This window comes from Pseudoliparis swirei, chromosome 14 (genome assembly GCF_029220125.1).
Source record: "Pseudoliparis swirei isolate HS2019 ecotype Mariana Trench chromosome 14, NWPU_hadal_v1, whole genome shotgun sequence".
NCBI lineage: Eukaryota > Metazoa > Chordata > Actinopteri > Perciformes > Liparidae > Pseudoliparis > Pseudoliparis swirei.
Window position 1 is genome coordinate 7,055,604 of NC_079401.1, and position 16,194 is coordinate 7,071,797.

A 16,194-nucleotide genomic window follows, 5' to 3' on the forward strand; every position below is an offset into this window, starting at 1 on the left:
TGTGTGTGTGTGTGTGTGTGTGTTCACCAGTATTCTCTGCTCAATCCTCTCAAACACAGTCTCCCCTCCTTCTGCGACTCTCTGATTTCCCCGTTTCTCATTCTCCTCTCGTGGTGTCTCTCATCCGTCCACCTCGACTCCTCCATCCACTCCTTCTGCCCGTGGCGTCGCTCCTCCACCTCTCCCAGTGATCGCTACTTGATGCGCACCTTCGTTCACACGCACGCCTCCTCTTCATCACCGACACTGGCTTCATCTCTGAGATACAAACACTGAATGTACACACTCAATCTGTCGTTCTCAGCAGAAACCCTTTCTGTTTTCCATCTTTTCTCTCTCTCTCTCTTCCAACCGTCATGTTCTCAGTCATTTCTCCTCCCCCCCCCCCCCCCCAACCCCTTCCTCCTCCTCACTCTTTTGCTCCCCTCCTCCCGCGCTGGCTGAGTAAGTGCTGCAGCATCAGTGCATGTGTGTATGTGTGAGAGAGCAGCACAGAGCAGGAGAGAGAGAGAGAGAGAGAGAGAGAGAGGGGGGGGGAGACGAGTGTGTGTGTGTGTGTAAGCGGAGTGTTTGAGCGTGAAGCATCGGGGATCCTGAGCCTGGAGGGGAACCGTGCGAACCAGAGAAGGAGGCTCTTCTGCCGGTGGATGTTTGTGCCAGGACGGCGGGGTTTACGTTGTTTTTGTTTTGCAGGCGAGCGTACGTGTGCATGAATGTGTGTGTGTGTGTGTGAGAGACAGGGGAGTGTGGGCATGCCAGCGTGTGCATGTGTAACGGTGTCGTCGATCAGCGACGGGCTCTTCGCATTATGCAGCCGACGGTGCTCATCACACTCTGAGGACTGACTCGCATCGACGGGAACGAGGAGACGGAAGAGACCGGAGGAGAAGAAGAAGAAGACGGATGGATGCAAAGACGGGAGGACAGTTCCAGTCCTCTTGACGCTCTCGGGGTCCCCCTAGACCGCCCAACGGTCTCGTCCATTCGTGGGACGCCAGTCGCTTCGCACCGGCCCCCCCCCCCCCCCCTGTTCCTCCCCCTCAAATTGGAATCGCAGACACACGGCCAGACAGGTAGCCAACATTGCCGAGAGAACCACCACCGTCGGAGGAGAGTAAAAGGTCTTCGGTCCGTTTCTGCTCTCACGCCGAGTCGGACGAGAGGGTCTCCCGACGCTGCGGGGTCTTTTTTTGGTGTGCGTTTGACATCGTTCTTTTTTTTTTTTGGCGAGGGGTGGGTTGCAGGATCCTATCCCCGGCTGTCGAGAGCGGGTGCTGGTGGTGGTGGTGTGTGTGTGTGTGTGTGTGTGTGTGTGTGTGTGTGGAGATAAGAGGCTGGCCGACGAGACGGGACAGACGCAGGCATGGCTCGCCTCAACTGGTGCCTGGCTGCCGTCGTCAGCTGGGGCAAGTTCCTCTTCGCCTGCTTCTTCCCTCTGCGGGAGGCCAAGCAAGACAAGGTAAGACTTCACGACAGGGGGGGGGGGGAGGGGGGGAGGGGTCGCCGGGAATGGGGAAAAACCAAGCTGGGATCCAGCGGGACTTGGATGACGAGTTCCGCACATGTCGTCTCTCATGTCTCACTTCGACGCGCGCAGGTGGACTTTCTCCTCCAATGAAATGCCCCCGAAAAACACCCGTCTGGAATTCTCATCCCGCATGAAACGTGAACACGTCGGCCCGGGGCCCCGCTCTCAGTCGCACCGCTCATCCATTCCATGCACGCGGCCGCTTTTACCTCCACCGGCGAGTGACGTCGCCGTGTAAAAGGAGCTTCGGCAGCTGGCCGTGGGCCGTGAGCTCTGGCTCTTGGCACTCTTGGTGTCCCTCTAAGTGCCGAAGGTCAGTGTTACATCTCCAAGTGGTCTCCAGGCAGCCGCTCCAGTTAGAAGATGGTGGGGAACCCACGAGGATCAGGTTTTTTTTTGGATGTGCCGCTGTAGAGCCCGGGGCACTTGCAGCGACCACCTGGAACAAATGGTGGTCGCTCCTGGTGCATAGGGTCACCTTGCCTTTTCGGAGCTGCAGAATTGTAATGCACCATTATTGGGGGGTGGGGGGTGAGACGGGGGGGGGGGCTTCGCGTATTCCCATGAAAGAGCTCTCGCTCCTCTCCATCCATCTCCCGCCATTGCACGTCACCCTGTATTTGTTCGCTTTCGGCGAGAGCCGCGAGTCTCTGATCGCCTGCGCCACGTTCCGATGGTCGGGGGGGCAGAAGGCGAGCGAGTGAGGCCGAACGGAGTTCCTCGACTGGCGTCGGCTGAATGCGCACCCTGCTTCTTTGTCTCCAACGTTATCAGCAAAACAGGGAGTGCAATCTCTGCTTTTTTTTTTTAGGGGGGTGCGGGGGGTTCTTCTCTCGCAGAATGTGCCATTTCGTTGGTACACATGATTGGTTATTTCCCTTTAACAAACAGTCACACCGACGCACATGTGGGGACACCAGGAGCCTGACCTGAGGTCACCCTCTGATCAATGGGATCATTTCTGGAGGAGATTTGAACGTTTCTAACCGCCGCGAGCATCTCGAGAACAATTGCCCCCGAGCTGGGAAACGCGGAGCACATCAACTCTAATGCGTTGCACGCTCAGCAGTTTCTAAAAACACCTTTTGGGACTCACTCCCCCCCCCCCCCTGCTGTGCCCTCGATACCTTTTCATCTCGGCTATTTCTTCGCCCCACGCAACAACAAAAAAAGCGCCTGCTCCTCAACGCAGTTGTCTGTCGAAAAGGTTTTTGGAAACTTGAGTGTTGCATCGCTGCAACTCTTTCCCTCCGCCGCGCGGCGGCGATGTTTTTTTTGTTGTCGGCCTTGTGGCGACGCCGTATAGCGTGCGCCCCAACACCCTCCCCACCAGCAGCAACCCCCCCACCCACACTCCCCATTGCCGCAGCTCCTTATCTCTACACCCGAATGCGTGTATAACTGTGTGTGGAGCTTGTTAAAGCCTTTGCACCAACACGCGCACACACACACGCACACACACACTCGTTATATAGCTCCTCGACCCTATGCAATGAATCCCCAAACCATGATGTCGGTTCAGCACGTCCTCTCAGCGTTGGTATTTTTTTCCTCTTTCCCTTCAATCTAGAAAGAGGATTTCCTTTTGTTTGATTTTTTTCCTTCTACTTCTAGCTCTGATGAACACTCGCTCCAGTCTGTAAATTATGGTTTTTATTGCACCATTTATAAAAAAATTGATTCCGTCATTATCTTTATCGAGAGAGATGTTGGAGAGGGAGCTCGGGCACATCTTCAGCCCAGGTGCCTACACTGTAAAATAGGACTTGTCACCAGGGATCTACCCTTGTTTAGATATATATGGTATGTCCACTGCCTCCTTTTAACGTGGAAGGAGCATTCATGGAGCCCCCCCCCCCCCATACTAAAAAGTGCCGTCAGTTGTTGTCTATATTTGAGTCCTGAGATTTCAGTGAAACCAAATTTAATTTCCAATGTAGCAACTGGCTACATTGGTTTCAAACACTCATTTCTATAGATATTCCTAAAAAATGTGTTATTTCAACAGACAAAAGGTTGATAATAGAGCGATGGCAGATTGTTTTACTTGAAGAAAATATGTTTTTGTAAGACTTAATCAAAATCTTTTGCACTGATACTTTGGCCAATATATTAATCTTTCCACCAAGCTCTAACAATTATGATTTAATTTAATTGGATAAAGTGTAAACTCACTGCAGTGAGTATCATCACAATATTGTGCGTATCTTTCCCACTCTATATGGTTGACTTGGATTTTTTTGCTTATTCCTCACTGACGATTGAGACGTAAGATCTCGCAGTTTTAAGTTCTCACCACTTGTTTATCCAATCATTGCAACAACGCAGATTTTTGGGAGACTTTTTGCAGTTCAGGAGCCCCCCCCCCCCCGTTCTGTCCGTGGCTCCGGCTGCATCACGTGACCGACTGGGAGGTGAAAGTGTAGAGGTAAGGCTCTGTGTGTCTTCCCTCCGAGGACCGCTTTGAGGTGTTCAGTTTCCATGGCAACGCGGCTCACACAGTCCCCACGTGACGGGGCCGGGTTACAACGGGAGTCGGTGCTCGGCTTTTTGTTCCCGTGTGTGTGTGTGTGTTTGACTGTGAATGTGCGGTGGTTTTGTAAGAGAGGCGAGGGAGGTGGAGGGATGATGTGTAAAGGTTTTCTCCATGTGTGTTACTATGGCGACACTACTGTGGTACTATGAAATGGTAAACTCCTCATTTCCTGTCGTCTCTTCTCTCCAATTTATTTTCCCTTCTGTCTCTTTCCTTCCTCTCGTTGGATCCTCCGTCCTCTTTCATCCCAAGTCGTCTTCATTTTTCGCTCCGTTTAATTTCCTCTCGCGTCCTTTCATCTCCTGTCCTCGTCTCATGGTTTTCCCCTCTTCTTCTTTTCTCTTCTCCTGGTCCTCTCTTTTCCCTCTGTTACTTTTCTTTGATTTGAATTCACCTCCTCTCCTCTGTGTTCCATTCCTTCTATTTCGTCTCATTTCCTTGCCTCTTTGAGTCTTCTCTCTTCGTGTTCCACCACTTGTTTCCTCTCCTCTGCAGTATTCTGTGTTTACTTGCCTTCCTATTCATTTAACTAACGTCCCCTGGGGCAGTAAATTCACATCAGGCCGTACCGCCGACAGCCAAAAGAGAAGAGGGTGATGGGAAACCTGTCCGCTGAATAGCTCCTTATTCCCTCCCTCTAGATTGCCTCCCCAAGCATATGCATGAAAACCTCATTCATTGCTCGTCGTATTTATCACACCCTCCCAACTTACTTTGAGCGATGTCGTCCGACTGTGTGCCGGTCCAGAGGAGCGCAGACTTCTCCCCCGAACGGCCTCACTGTATTCCGGGCCGACGTTCAGCGTGATGGATGCTGTGTTATTTTAGCATTAAAGCTTTAATGTGACAGAGGAGGAGACTGCACAGTCAACGGGGAACATTTTTTCTCCCTCTCCTCATCCATCACAGTTTTTGTGTGTGTTATATTTCCACATCTTGGGTGTTGGTGGAGCTGGTGGTGAAATTCTACTCTCTCTCTCTCTCTCTCTGTGAGTAGGCACAGGGCTGCTATCATCATTAGTCTGGGCTGCAATGGGGAGATTCAGTCGCGTGATGGTCTAAAGTCCCGTTTCCGTGAGTGTATAATAAATAAAGTGTAAGCGGGTGTGTCCTTGTGCCTGCCTGGCCGAGTGTTTTCAGTGAGTTCTGGCATGTTGGGAACGAGGGAATAAGAACCTGACTTCACTGTGCAAAAATGTTGTCCTGAGAAAAATACACCGCTCCCAATAGCGGAGCCAACGTCGTGAACGAGTATGCTGGCTGCATCCAGACCGAAGAAAACACGAGATGCATGCATGAGTTGTATATTTCTAAAAGTTTGCTTTTACCCATATCTGCAGAGAATGTCTGAGCGTTGGTTGGAGGCCACTAGAGGCTGCTAGCAACCCAGTTGAGACCAGTTGGTTGCGGGGAGAAAGGGGCTGTCGTCTCCAAATCCATTCAAAGAAAACTCCAACACCACCAGTAGCATTCTCCCAGTCCATGCACCCGGTGCTCTGTGCTGACATGTTGATATGAGTTGACACACACACACACACACACACACAGAGTATGTGTCAGGTTAGCCTATGGATTGAGGTCACTGTTCCAGTGGATGTGATGGACTGCAGCAGGGATCAAAAGAGGGTGTTTTCTCAAAATGAATTGGCCTTTAGCCCTTTATGGATCTGACTGTGGAGTGATGTAATGGTGCCCGCACCGCTGATATGATGTTGATTCAGAGCTGTACTAGATATACATGTACACATGCACGTAGCAGTCCCTCACACATGTGCTCGGGAACATTTGCATGCATACACGCATGTATGTATCTTTGTGCACACGCAGAGGACCATATGGACGCATGCAGGGATGCAGGGAGGTTGTGTTTGATCCTCGTGGCACAACGTTGTAACGTCGTCGGCGCTCTCCTCTTTTGGGACACCGCAGAGATTTATAATGTCTGAGAAGTAACGCTGATGATGTCATCTCGCCCACGGACGCTGCAAATGTTTTATGGAAAGCCTGAGTTACAAACTGGGCCAAGGAGTTTATAAGACGTGGGGAAGAAGGCTACTTATGGATCACGTAACTGGGTTGCATTCTGGGAAGTGTGGGACTTTTCTGTCATTTTTAGCTTTTTTTTAATCCAATGGAAGTGTAATACTGATCATTGGAGTACTCCGTTAAGTCTTTCTTATGGATTTTCAGACGAAGAAGAAGAACTCATGACAGTTTTCTCGTAAAACATGCCCTTTTGCTGCAAAAAAAAGAGTAAAGCACGCCTTGCCACCTGGTCATAATTGTGCAGATGGCCTTCCTTTCAGTGTGTGCATGAGCCTGCCTGTGCAAACACCTGTATACCACAGTGATGAGCTCATTCCCACCGACCGCTGCAGCGAGAGCCTCGCTCATCGTTTGTCCGGCCGCTCGGCGGCGTCACGGCAGCTGTCGAGTCCTGCAAATATTTTCCGAAGGAAGAGCGGAGAGATTTTGAAGGAAAACAAAATGGAAGTGACACGAGCGCAGGCAGACGTGAGCGAGCGTGCGTGCAGAGGAGAGGTGGAGAGACTGAGAGGTGAGGTATGCAGCGCAAGGAAGCCAAGGGAGGGTGGAACGGTGGTCGATGAATAGTGTGTGTGTGGGTGTGTTAAAGAGAGAGAGAGGAGGGAAAGGAGTGGGCGAACAAGGATCATTTGAGGAAAGGGGAGTTATGGGAGGGAGAAAAATAAAGACTCACCTCACCCCCTTTTCCTTCAAGAAATAAAGTTACCGCATTTCAAGAGGGACAGAGAGGAGGACAGAAGTGAGGGAGCACACACACACGAGAGAGAGAGAGAGAGAGCTCAGATGCGGCGGAGCGACTGAAGGCCATGGATCTGTGTCGCCGAAGTCTGCGCGGAACCGCCGGGAATGTCTGGGAATACCGTGGATTTCTGCCGTGAGCCCGGAGTGCCCTTTTTTTCCAGGATGCCCTCCGTCTCTCTGTCTCTGCCCACCGCTCTGGCGGGGAGGGCCAGGACCTGGGTTTGCCTCTCCTGCATGTTCTGGGTAAGAAGTCCCAAAGGTGTCAGTTTTCATCGAGGCAACAAGAGGTGTTCTGTATTTTGGATGCAGTCCGAGCCAGAAGGTTGTATCCATCCGTGTCACTTTTTATGAATGACCGAATGGCATTTTTTCCCCCGCCCCCAACATTTCATCAAATGCTCTGAATGACCTTGCGTTGTCAAGAGGGCGGTTATGTTTATGTGTGGAGGGTAGAGAGATGAGCAGTTGATGATCAGTGGTTCCCGTTTTTAAAGTAACGACACGCCGTTGCTTCTGTTTAGCCCGAAGCTGCAGGTCAACAACATCCCTCATCCTCTGGTCGCCGGAGGTCAGGATCACGTTTGTCGTACGCGAGAGCGTCGGCCGGACTCCCCTCCGTGATCCTCGCAGGGCTAATCTCGTTGACTGCTGCGTGGCGACTCGCATCGGCGCGTTCTCTTAAGTCGGGGTCCACGCGGCCTCGCCGACGGAGCTATTTCTGGTTCCTCCTGTCTAATTTAATCAGCTGCTGCTCCTTCCACGCAGCATCTTGGCAACAAAAAAAAGGAAAAGAAGATGCATTGGTGTGGACTAAGAAAGCATCACATCTTGCTGACATTCGGCGTTGATGTCTTTCACTGCAAAATCTGCCTTTTGAGAACCCCTCCAGCCTAAAAGCCAAAGTATGTGGGTTTCTGCATCTTACCATATTTCGGCATAAATGACCGACTTTTTAATGCTTCTGGCTGCAGTGCAACACCGGTTTTATTGGAAAAGTAGGTGGATTTATTGCTTTTTTTTGGGGGGGGGGGGTGTATAATGTATACACGGTGTCTAATGATGAGTGTTAAATGAGCCATCTGCCCTACTTCTCTGGAGCTCGCAGTGAGGGCGAAGAGGGCCATTCAGATGAGATGGGGAGGCGGGGTGGAGGAAGCGCTCCCACGCACTTCATATGCAACGGGAGACATTGAGCCGTCCAGATGCGAGGCCTCCGATCCAACACGATCACCCTTCAAATGGGACCGCGGAAAGGAGGAAGAGCGCTGAAGAGGGAAGGAGCGAGGGGGGGGGGGGAGATATGAGGGGTGGTGGGGCGTGACATCGGCGCAGAGAGGAAGAGGAGGAGAGGCTGAGTGACGTGCAAGAAGCGGGTTCTAAGAAAGCTCCTAAAATACATGCTATAAATAATGTATCCCCCCCCACCCACTCGCACACGGAGAGGGAATATTAGATTTGACATGCTGACAGAAACGGCCACAAACGCAGGCTAGCTCCTCCAGCGACGGCCGAGTACTTCCGTTAGCTCACCACTGCTCTACAATATGCTAAGCGCCTAATATGAATCACAACAACACTATTTGACACGGCACATTTTTTTACATATTCACTGAAGAATTTCCCGCCGGTGTTTACCCGAGTGCAGTCTGGGGGCTCCGTTAAGACCCGGGGTCGGATGTGCAGCGCGTTCTGCGGCGTCACGCGTTGGACGACAGATCTCGGAGTGTGAGCACGAGCACTGCAAGTATAGGTGGCAGACATTACATCTTTTTTTCTTCTTTTTCACGTCATTTTCATATTGCAGTTTTCCAAAAGGTCACCGAGATAGTTAAAGGCCCAATCCGTCACTTTTGGAGCACATCCTTTTTGTTCGCATTTTATTTGAGTTTGAACATCGGTCTGTGAAGACCGAGTTCGGAGGAAGCTTGAGAAGAGGAATTGTTTTAGAAAGGACGCTAACAATTGTGTGTCGTGGGCCATGTGGGATCTACTGTTTATTTTAGTTTGACTTAAGACTAAAAAAATAGAAGAGCTTTTTGTTGCTCATTACATATGCGTCAGTCTGCGAAGACTTCCAGGCTGCTCAACAAGGACTTATGTCCTCTTCAAGGCAGCTGAAAGACGGTAAGCCCAGATGCCAGGCGGATCCATCGTGTCTTCAGTTGTCGAACAAAGTCCCTTATTGACTGGACAGGATCCCCCAGAGAGCTCTGAAAATCAATCAGGCTTTGATTGGGCCGCTGCTGCCTGCCACGCCCCCGTGTGTGTCACCTCCTGCATGCGTGTGGCCTGGCGTGCATTAGGAGTGTCATTTCCCTCTGCTGTTAAGAGCGAGCCCGGCCTGCTGATGAGCTTTCTAGAGCGAGGACATTGTTGTGCGATGAATCTGCCTCCGTCGCTATGCGCGGACCGGGCGGCTAAGCGTCATAGCAACAGCATCATCTGTTGCTATGAAGAGGGCAAAGACTACATCTTCAGGAAAGAAAACAATAACTGTTCAAGCCCGTGTAGGTCATTTAAAATGCTTAACATGTGTGGATTGTTTTGTGTGTGCCGTCATTCCTCCTGGAAAATTATTGACTGAGCTTTTTCTTTTGCCCCCATTTTTTTTATTCGCTAAAGATAAACCATTTTTTATTTAGGAGCAGTGAGGCTAATTTATGCTGCAGTAAAAGTGATATTTATAAATATTACATTAACATTACACTTCTAACATTATGAACATCCTTTCATTTGCGTATAAATCCCAATAATTCTCTATTTTTTAAGCACTGGCCAATATAAAGAGTCCAGCACTGAGGTCGTGACCTTCAGCGGTCGGCGATGCTCACCCTCTATTGTCCTCGTACTGCTTTTTATAAAGAAAAAAAGTATTTTTTCAACATGTAATAATAACATGAATGACATTTGCGGTTTTGATGACGACATTGAACTGCACTCGGACCTGCTTTCGGTCATCAGCCGCCGGTGGGACCTCATGCGCCGCTCAGATCCCTCCGACTCTCCGTGCTCTCGTTTCCCGTACCGTCTGCACACATGCACGCCGTGCGGTTCAGTATCCACGAGAGTCAAACTGTCCTCCGAGAGTGTGAGCCGTCACTCTGGCTAAACAATGCCCCGTGTATCTGTGACCAGGTGATTTATATGCGATGTGACCGGACGCCTCCCTCCGGGCCTCGGGCCACCACCAGCCGGCCCGGCGACCCGGCTTCGGCACACTTCCCCTGGGCACTGTGCACTACTCGACCCTCACATCTCATCCAGTAGTCTGGATCTCTGCCAAATTCAGCAAATCTATCTGCAAACACCTCAAACATACATATATATATATAGATATAAATATGGTCATGCCTGTCCACTCTCACCTGCACACATGAAATATCGATATCTGCTTCAGCGGAATAGAAATGTTTGCGATCTACCTTTTTCAGAGCTTCCAAAGGTAGATTCCGGTTTTGCTGCGTGTTTATTTCCTTTAAAAAAAATGTTTTTCCCAGAGATGGACTCAAGGACAGGGAGTGCTCATTAGCAAACACGGCACTCTAAGTTCATTAGCGGCCGGCTAATGATCATAAGCAGCTCTGACTTCATGATCACAGCTCATTGATCTCCGTGTCTCTCCGTCTGCACCTGGTATTGATCATATCTCGCAAACAGTACAGCGGCTGCGCCCGCTGCAATGCATGTGGGTTGACTAGCGGGGAACTAGTCATACACACACACACACACACACACACACACACACACACGTCCGTCCACTGGGATCGGCTGTGTTCAACGCCATGAATAAAACATCCTGTGTTCCTGTACGCGGATCCATACCCCGGTGAGGTACGCATGCAGACGAGGAAAAGAACCCCGTGTACCGGTGAAAAATAAAACGTCAGAACGATGTGTTCCATGTCTGTAATCTTCTTATCTGAGTTGAGCTCGTCTGTGTGTCCTAATGGGGATTCCCTGGTGTCTCCAGGAATGTCTCCACTCTATCTTGTCTTCTTGTACTTCTTACTATTTCCACGAAAGCTTTACAAATCTGTGGCTATGGATTATGCAGCGCCGATGATGACGGGTACTTAATCACTGATGCACTCATAATCGGGAAAAGGCCCCTCAGGGAGGGGGGGTTATAACCAGAATAGGATAGCTATGTTTTCCCATCTACAGGAAAGATGTTCATAAACAGCGGGGCGAATGACCTGCGTGGCTTTACATTTTGGATTCAAGGGTAAAATATATATTTTTGTGGAAACCCCTTGATTGCTGTGCTGAGCGAAGCCGCTGATAGCAACGAGACTCGGCAGTGCGGTTTCTCGCTGACCGATCTAAGCCGCCCTGCTAATTTGGGTCCGTTTGATTTGCCATCTGTGCTGTCGAAGTCGAGGATTCAGAGAGAGTTCAAGAGCGCGGAGTTTGACACTGTTTCGTTCATTTTAAACGGTTGTACGCGTGCAGATGAGACGACTCCGCGCTCGCATGAACCGCTCCGGTGGCGATGCAAGTCGTGGACTGGCGTGAGGAAAGAACTGTGCTGCAAAACTAGGGGGGGGGGGGGGGGTAAACAAGATGTGAGGAGGCCGGGGTGTGAATGAAAAGACGCTATTAAGTTGCATTGAGGGGTAAATGTAGGATTCTTGTTCCGATCTGCCCTTTGAGAGTCGTATTCTGATCGTGACTCGCACAGCAGGTTTCCATTCACGTGTCTGAAAACGTCTTTCTGGAGGAGGGAACGCGTGAATGACGTCACACTGGCGCGCGCACAAATGTCGCAGATATCACCCCGGTTCTCACTTTCCGTCTCGTTTCTCTCGCTCTCGTTTTCTCTCGTCTCACAAAGGCGCCCATTGTGCCCCGACAGGATTTCAATTTGGTAGGAAATTGAAAGCAGGTGTGGCTCTGCTGTTTCATCTGGGGGGGGGGCAGGAACCCAACACCACGGGCCTGTTAGTTTCTGTGGTGCCTGGACCTCATGCTTGACTCCATTGAGTCATGTCATCCAACGGTTTGGCGCTCTGTGACTTTTTTTCTTTTTTTTCTTCCGGGTGACTCATTCGCTCCCTTGCGTTCACCTCGTCCATCAACCAGGTCGTCACTCATTCAGAAAACGGTTCACCTCGCTCACTCACTCTCTCTCTCTCGCACAGTATCCATCTTGCGTCGGACAGCCTTCAGAGGACACAGAGAATATTTACTGCAGCCTTGAGGATTGTCAATTTCATCTCAAAACACGCTTTTCAGGAGCACTAAGGGAGGAATAAAGAGCTGCCGTCTTAACTTGATTCATTTGAGGCGTGTTCTTTGTGCCACGTAGAAGAGCATGCCATTATTCTGCTAAACATACAAGAAAACCAGCTAAATGATAGTCAAATATGTATTAAATTTCTGGTCTCTAAAGGGCTGTATTAATTTCATTATTGTACCTTGAAGATGGTTATTGCACATCAGGGGACAGTTTGAGTGAGCGATTATTGGACTACAGGGCTCGTGTGAAATTACATCGTTATGCAAAATGATACTGTACATCTTTATTCCAGCATGTCTTTTCAAACCGTTCTTCCAATTCATGCAGAGAGACTAACTGAGCGGTGAATACAACCACATGTGCAGTCTTACATTCGAGGAGGCTCTTTGGCCCTACATGTGGGAATGAAGCTGGACGTGAAGAATGTTGTGTATGAGAAAGCGTGAATGTTGTTTTGAGTGTTTGAGTCCAGATGTAGCTCAAAATGCACCTGGCATAAACAGGAAGTCAAGACTTCAAATATGTACCTCTATATTAAGAGTTTTAGTGGATAGAATATGCTGATCATATCAGATTTGTGTCCGCAGAAAAGTTGTGTTTACCTGATCTTTAATGGATCTTTCTGGCCACTGGGGGGCAGCAGAAACAAGCTGTTAACACAACATTGACGTAACACCGCCCGACACAGAGAAGCTAGCAAACCATTTCCTTCACATCCGTGCAGATAAGTTACAGACCAATATTATCATTCATTCAGATTCGTGTCCGTGTGGACTTGAAGGTGAATAGTCACATTACTTTTATCTCTATCTTTGGTCTCCACCAACCCGGCTGCGGAAATATCTGCGATCTTAGCTGCTAAATGCTCTACAATGTTCATCAGTCACTAACTTTGTCTTTGTTATTTGGTTATCTCGGCAAGTAGGTTATAACACTCTGTGTGCCATTATTAATTTAAAAAACACACTTTGATTATAGCTCTTAAAGATCTTGTTCTTACTTATGGCGTTGACATTGAGCATTTGAACGTCTTCCCACAGAATCCTCTTCTGTCAGACCACACAACATAACTTTGAATTTATATACTACCGTGTACTACGTTAGTTCAAAAGTTTTTACTAGATGTGTCTAACTGATAGTGCTGTAGCTAAATTAAAAGAGCGATTTCCTTTTGATTCGATACCACGCCTCAAATATAATATAGGAGAGGACTCCTGGTCTAGTCCAGTCCAGATTGATCATCTTGTTGACAGTGCCATAGGCTCTCTGAGAAATGAATGACACTGATAGCCCCTCTGAAGAAAGAAGAAGACAGGGAGGGAGAGGTGGTTGCTGGTATAACCCTCGAACCAACTGAACTGCAAATCACGCGAGCTTGAGGCATATGGCGTTCAGCTAATCTCGAAGAATCCGCTTAGTTTGGCGAGATATTCTTCAACATATAATAAGGCCTCCGTAATGCCAGAGCAGCCTATTACTCATCAATAATAGAAAAATAAAAACACCCCAGGTTTCTCTTCAGCACTGTAGCCAGGCTGACAGAGAGTCACAGCTCCATTGAGTGAGCCGATATTTCTCAGACCTCAGTGGTTTTGACTTACTTTTTTAATAAAAAGATTAACTATTAGGAATAGACAAGATAAATTATCTTTGCCCATAACCAGTGCCTGTCCCTTCCTGGCGGCCTTGGGAACCGAAACCTATGCCATGTATTTTGTATATTTTGAGGATTTTTCTATTACCAATTTTTTCAACGTATTTTCACTCAACTTCCTCTACCTGTCTCCCTACCCGACATCCCCCTCCCGACGAGGCTGCTTAAGACGTTTTAACTTGCTGGGCATTTCATCTATAACTCTATATCTGCCACTGCTGTGAACACACTCCTTCAAGGTGGCTGTTATTAAACCTCTATTAAGCTCTCCTCTCCACCCAGGAGGATCCAGAGATCTTAGTAACCACTCCTCACCGATCCCTCTCCCTTCCTCTCAAGATCCTTGAGTGGTACAATCAAGGCTGTAATCATCGACTTTATTTCATTCATTCCAGGATTTAGAAAAACATCACAAAACACCAGGACCATGAAAACAAAACAACAAACCTGAAAATGGCAGCAGATACTCAAGTCCTGTCTGTCCTGGTCTCTCCTGGTCTTAGTGCTGCATTCCATAGTGGACACCATTGACCTGCACATCACACCACAGAGCCTTTTCAGACACGGCAGAGAGTTGGCACTTCATTTATTTTAAAGTGGTCACTTTCCTTTCAATTTATCAGATCGATCTCAGTTTGTTGTTATTTTCGAAAGCGTTAACCACCAAGTTTCACGGAGTTTTTTTATTTTCTGTGCTTGGACCAATTTTAATATTATATTCCTTAACTTTTATTCCTAACAATGTGAAACACTCCATAAATCCTTATGCTTTAAACACTCATTGATATATCAATATGTAAACCAACAACCAACTCTAAAAAAAAAATTCAAAGAGTAACAAAAAATGTAAAAAAGGCAATGAAAGGAAAATTCTGATGTGTAATGTGAGACCAACGACGGCTTTAATAAACTCAGACAAGCAGACGCAATTTATCGGATTCTGATTTGGGATTTGTGATCAGCATTGCGGATTCATCCAACATTGACCACAAAGAAACTTATTGGCGTTCTTTTTGATTACTTTCTTGCGTTACTTCCACGTAGCAAATTCTTCAAACTGCACTCAAGGAATGCATTCTTTCATCAAAAAATATCCTCAAATATCTTAGCAAAAATGTTAAAAGACTTTAGAAAAATTGGTTTGATTATTGGTGCACGTTTCTACTTATATGGCTGCTCTAATAAATCTCCCCATCCCTCCTGCACTAGCTGGATCAGCTGTGGCCCTCCACTTAAAACTAACAAGAAGAACACTAAAACTCTGCCTATGACTGCACTGCTCCAGCTGCCTGCAATCACTTTAAACTTATCAATTTTTCTATTATTGTAAAATACTTTGCTTTTGATCCTATCTTGTCTTGTGGATCTAAGCACATCATATCTTAAGGGCTACCCCGTGCCAGAGATGCACATCTAAATTTTTCTAGGTCTTAAAAGTAGATGGTTTGGAGGCCCTGAGTAATAAAAGCCCTCTTTTTTGAGCCAGCCACTTCCTTTTGTCAGGGTCTTTACAGTCCTCGCTTAAGATGGTGCCAAGGCAGAAGGCAGACTTGAGACCCTGCTTGTGAAGAGGTTCCTCTTTGACAGTTTTTGGTTTGCCTTATGCCATCTCCTTTTGCCTCTCCCAAGGATGATATGCTATCTCTATATTATACGCTACTCCTTTTGCTCTCTTTTTTTCTCCTTGAGGATGAATTTCACTCTCTCAATCACACGTGAGACCTCATCGCTTTCCCCTAACTCTGTGACTTCTCGGACCCTGAGACGGGGGCTCTATACTACTACTGTCCTGTTGGATCCTGGGTGCCGGATCCCTCTGCCATCTCGCCGGCCACTGTCCTGTTGAGACTCACTCTCCTCCTCCTGACCTCACCACCTCCTGTCTCTCCTGAGCCTCTCCCCCGATGGAATGGGCGGTCTTCGAGTGGAATATTACATCTATGAACTATTATTCAACTATATTATTCCCTCTCTTTAACTCTAATCTATCTTCTCTTTCATCTACATTACATCTCCATCTCTGCCCCTCTCCCCCATCTGGTCTCCTCCTCTCCCTTTTATTTCCTGATTGGGTTTCTTGGTTTTTTCTTTTGGTGGTTGTGGTTTTTTGGGACATGAGGTTGTCTGGGTGTTGAATTGAATTTGAATTGGGTCGTTTTAGAGCTATTTAGCTGCTGGCAAGCATACTGAAGTTAACTCTCATTTGTAGATGATTGTCACCTAAAACTTCACATAGATGTATCTCCTCGTAGATGACACATTTAATGGTGTATACACTCGACTGTCCAAACCAAACACTGGAGCTCATGCTTATGTCTTTGGCTCTACATGACTGAATACATGTTTTGTGGTTGGTAACATGCGCCAGGACTAATTTGTGTCCGTGTGCAGAATGAAAGAGCAGTGCCTTTGATGGAGTCCGTCCCTCCCTCCATCCCTCGCTTTTACTT

At 48.1% G+C, this 16,194-nt stretch overlaps 1 protein-coding gene across 7 annotated transcripts in view; it reads left to right on the forward strand.

The window, feature by feature from the left end:
* The first annotated feature begins 6,936 nt into the window (after positions 1-6,936).
* tns1a (tensin 1a) overlaps positions 6,937-16,194 on the forward strand; it is an 88,915-nt gene continuing 79,657 nt past the window's right edge. For 5 of the 7 annotated variants that reach the window (XM_056430839.1, XM_056430842.1, XM_056430843.1 and 2 more), the window contains exon 1: positions 6,937-7,094. In XM_056430839.1, the coding sequence (XP_056286814.1) occupies positions 6,957-7,094 (138 nt within the window). In that variant the 5' untranslated portion in view covers positions 6,937-6,956. The remainder of the gene's footprint in view (positions 7,095-16,194) is intronic. The other 2 variants (XM_056430841.1, XM_056430844.1) reach the window with 1 other exon arrangement.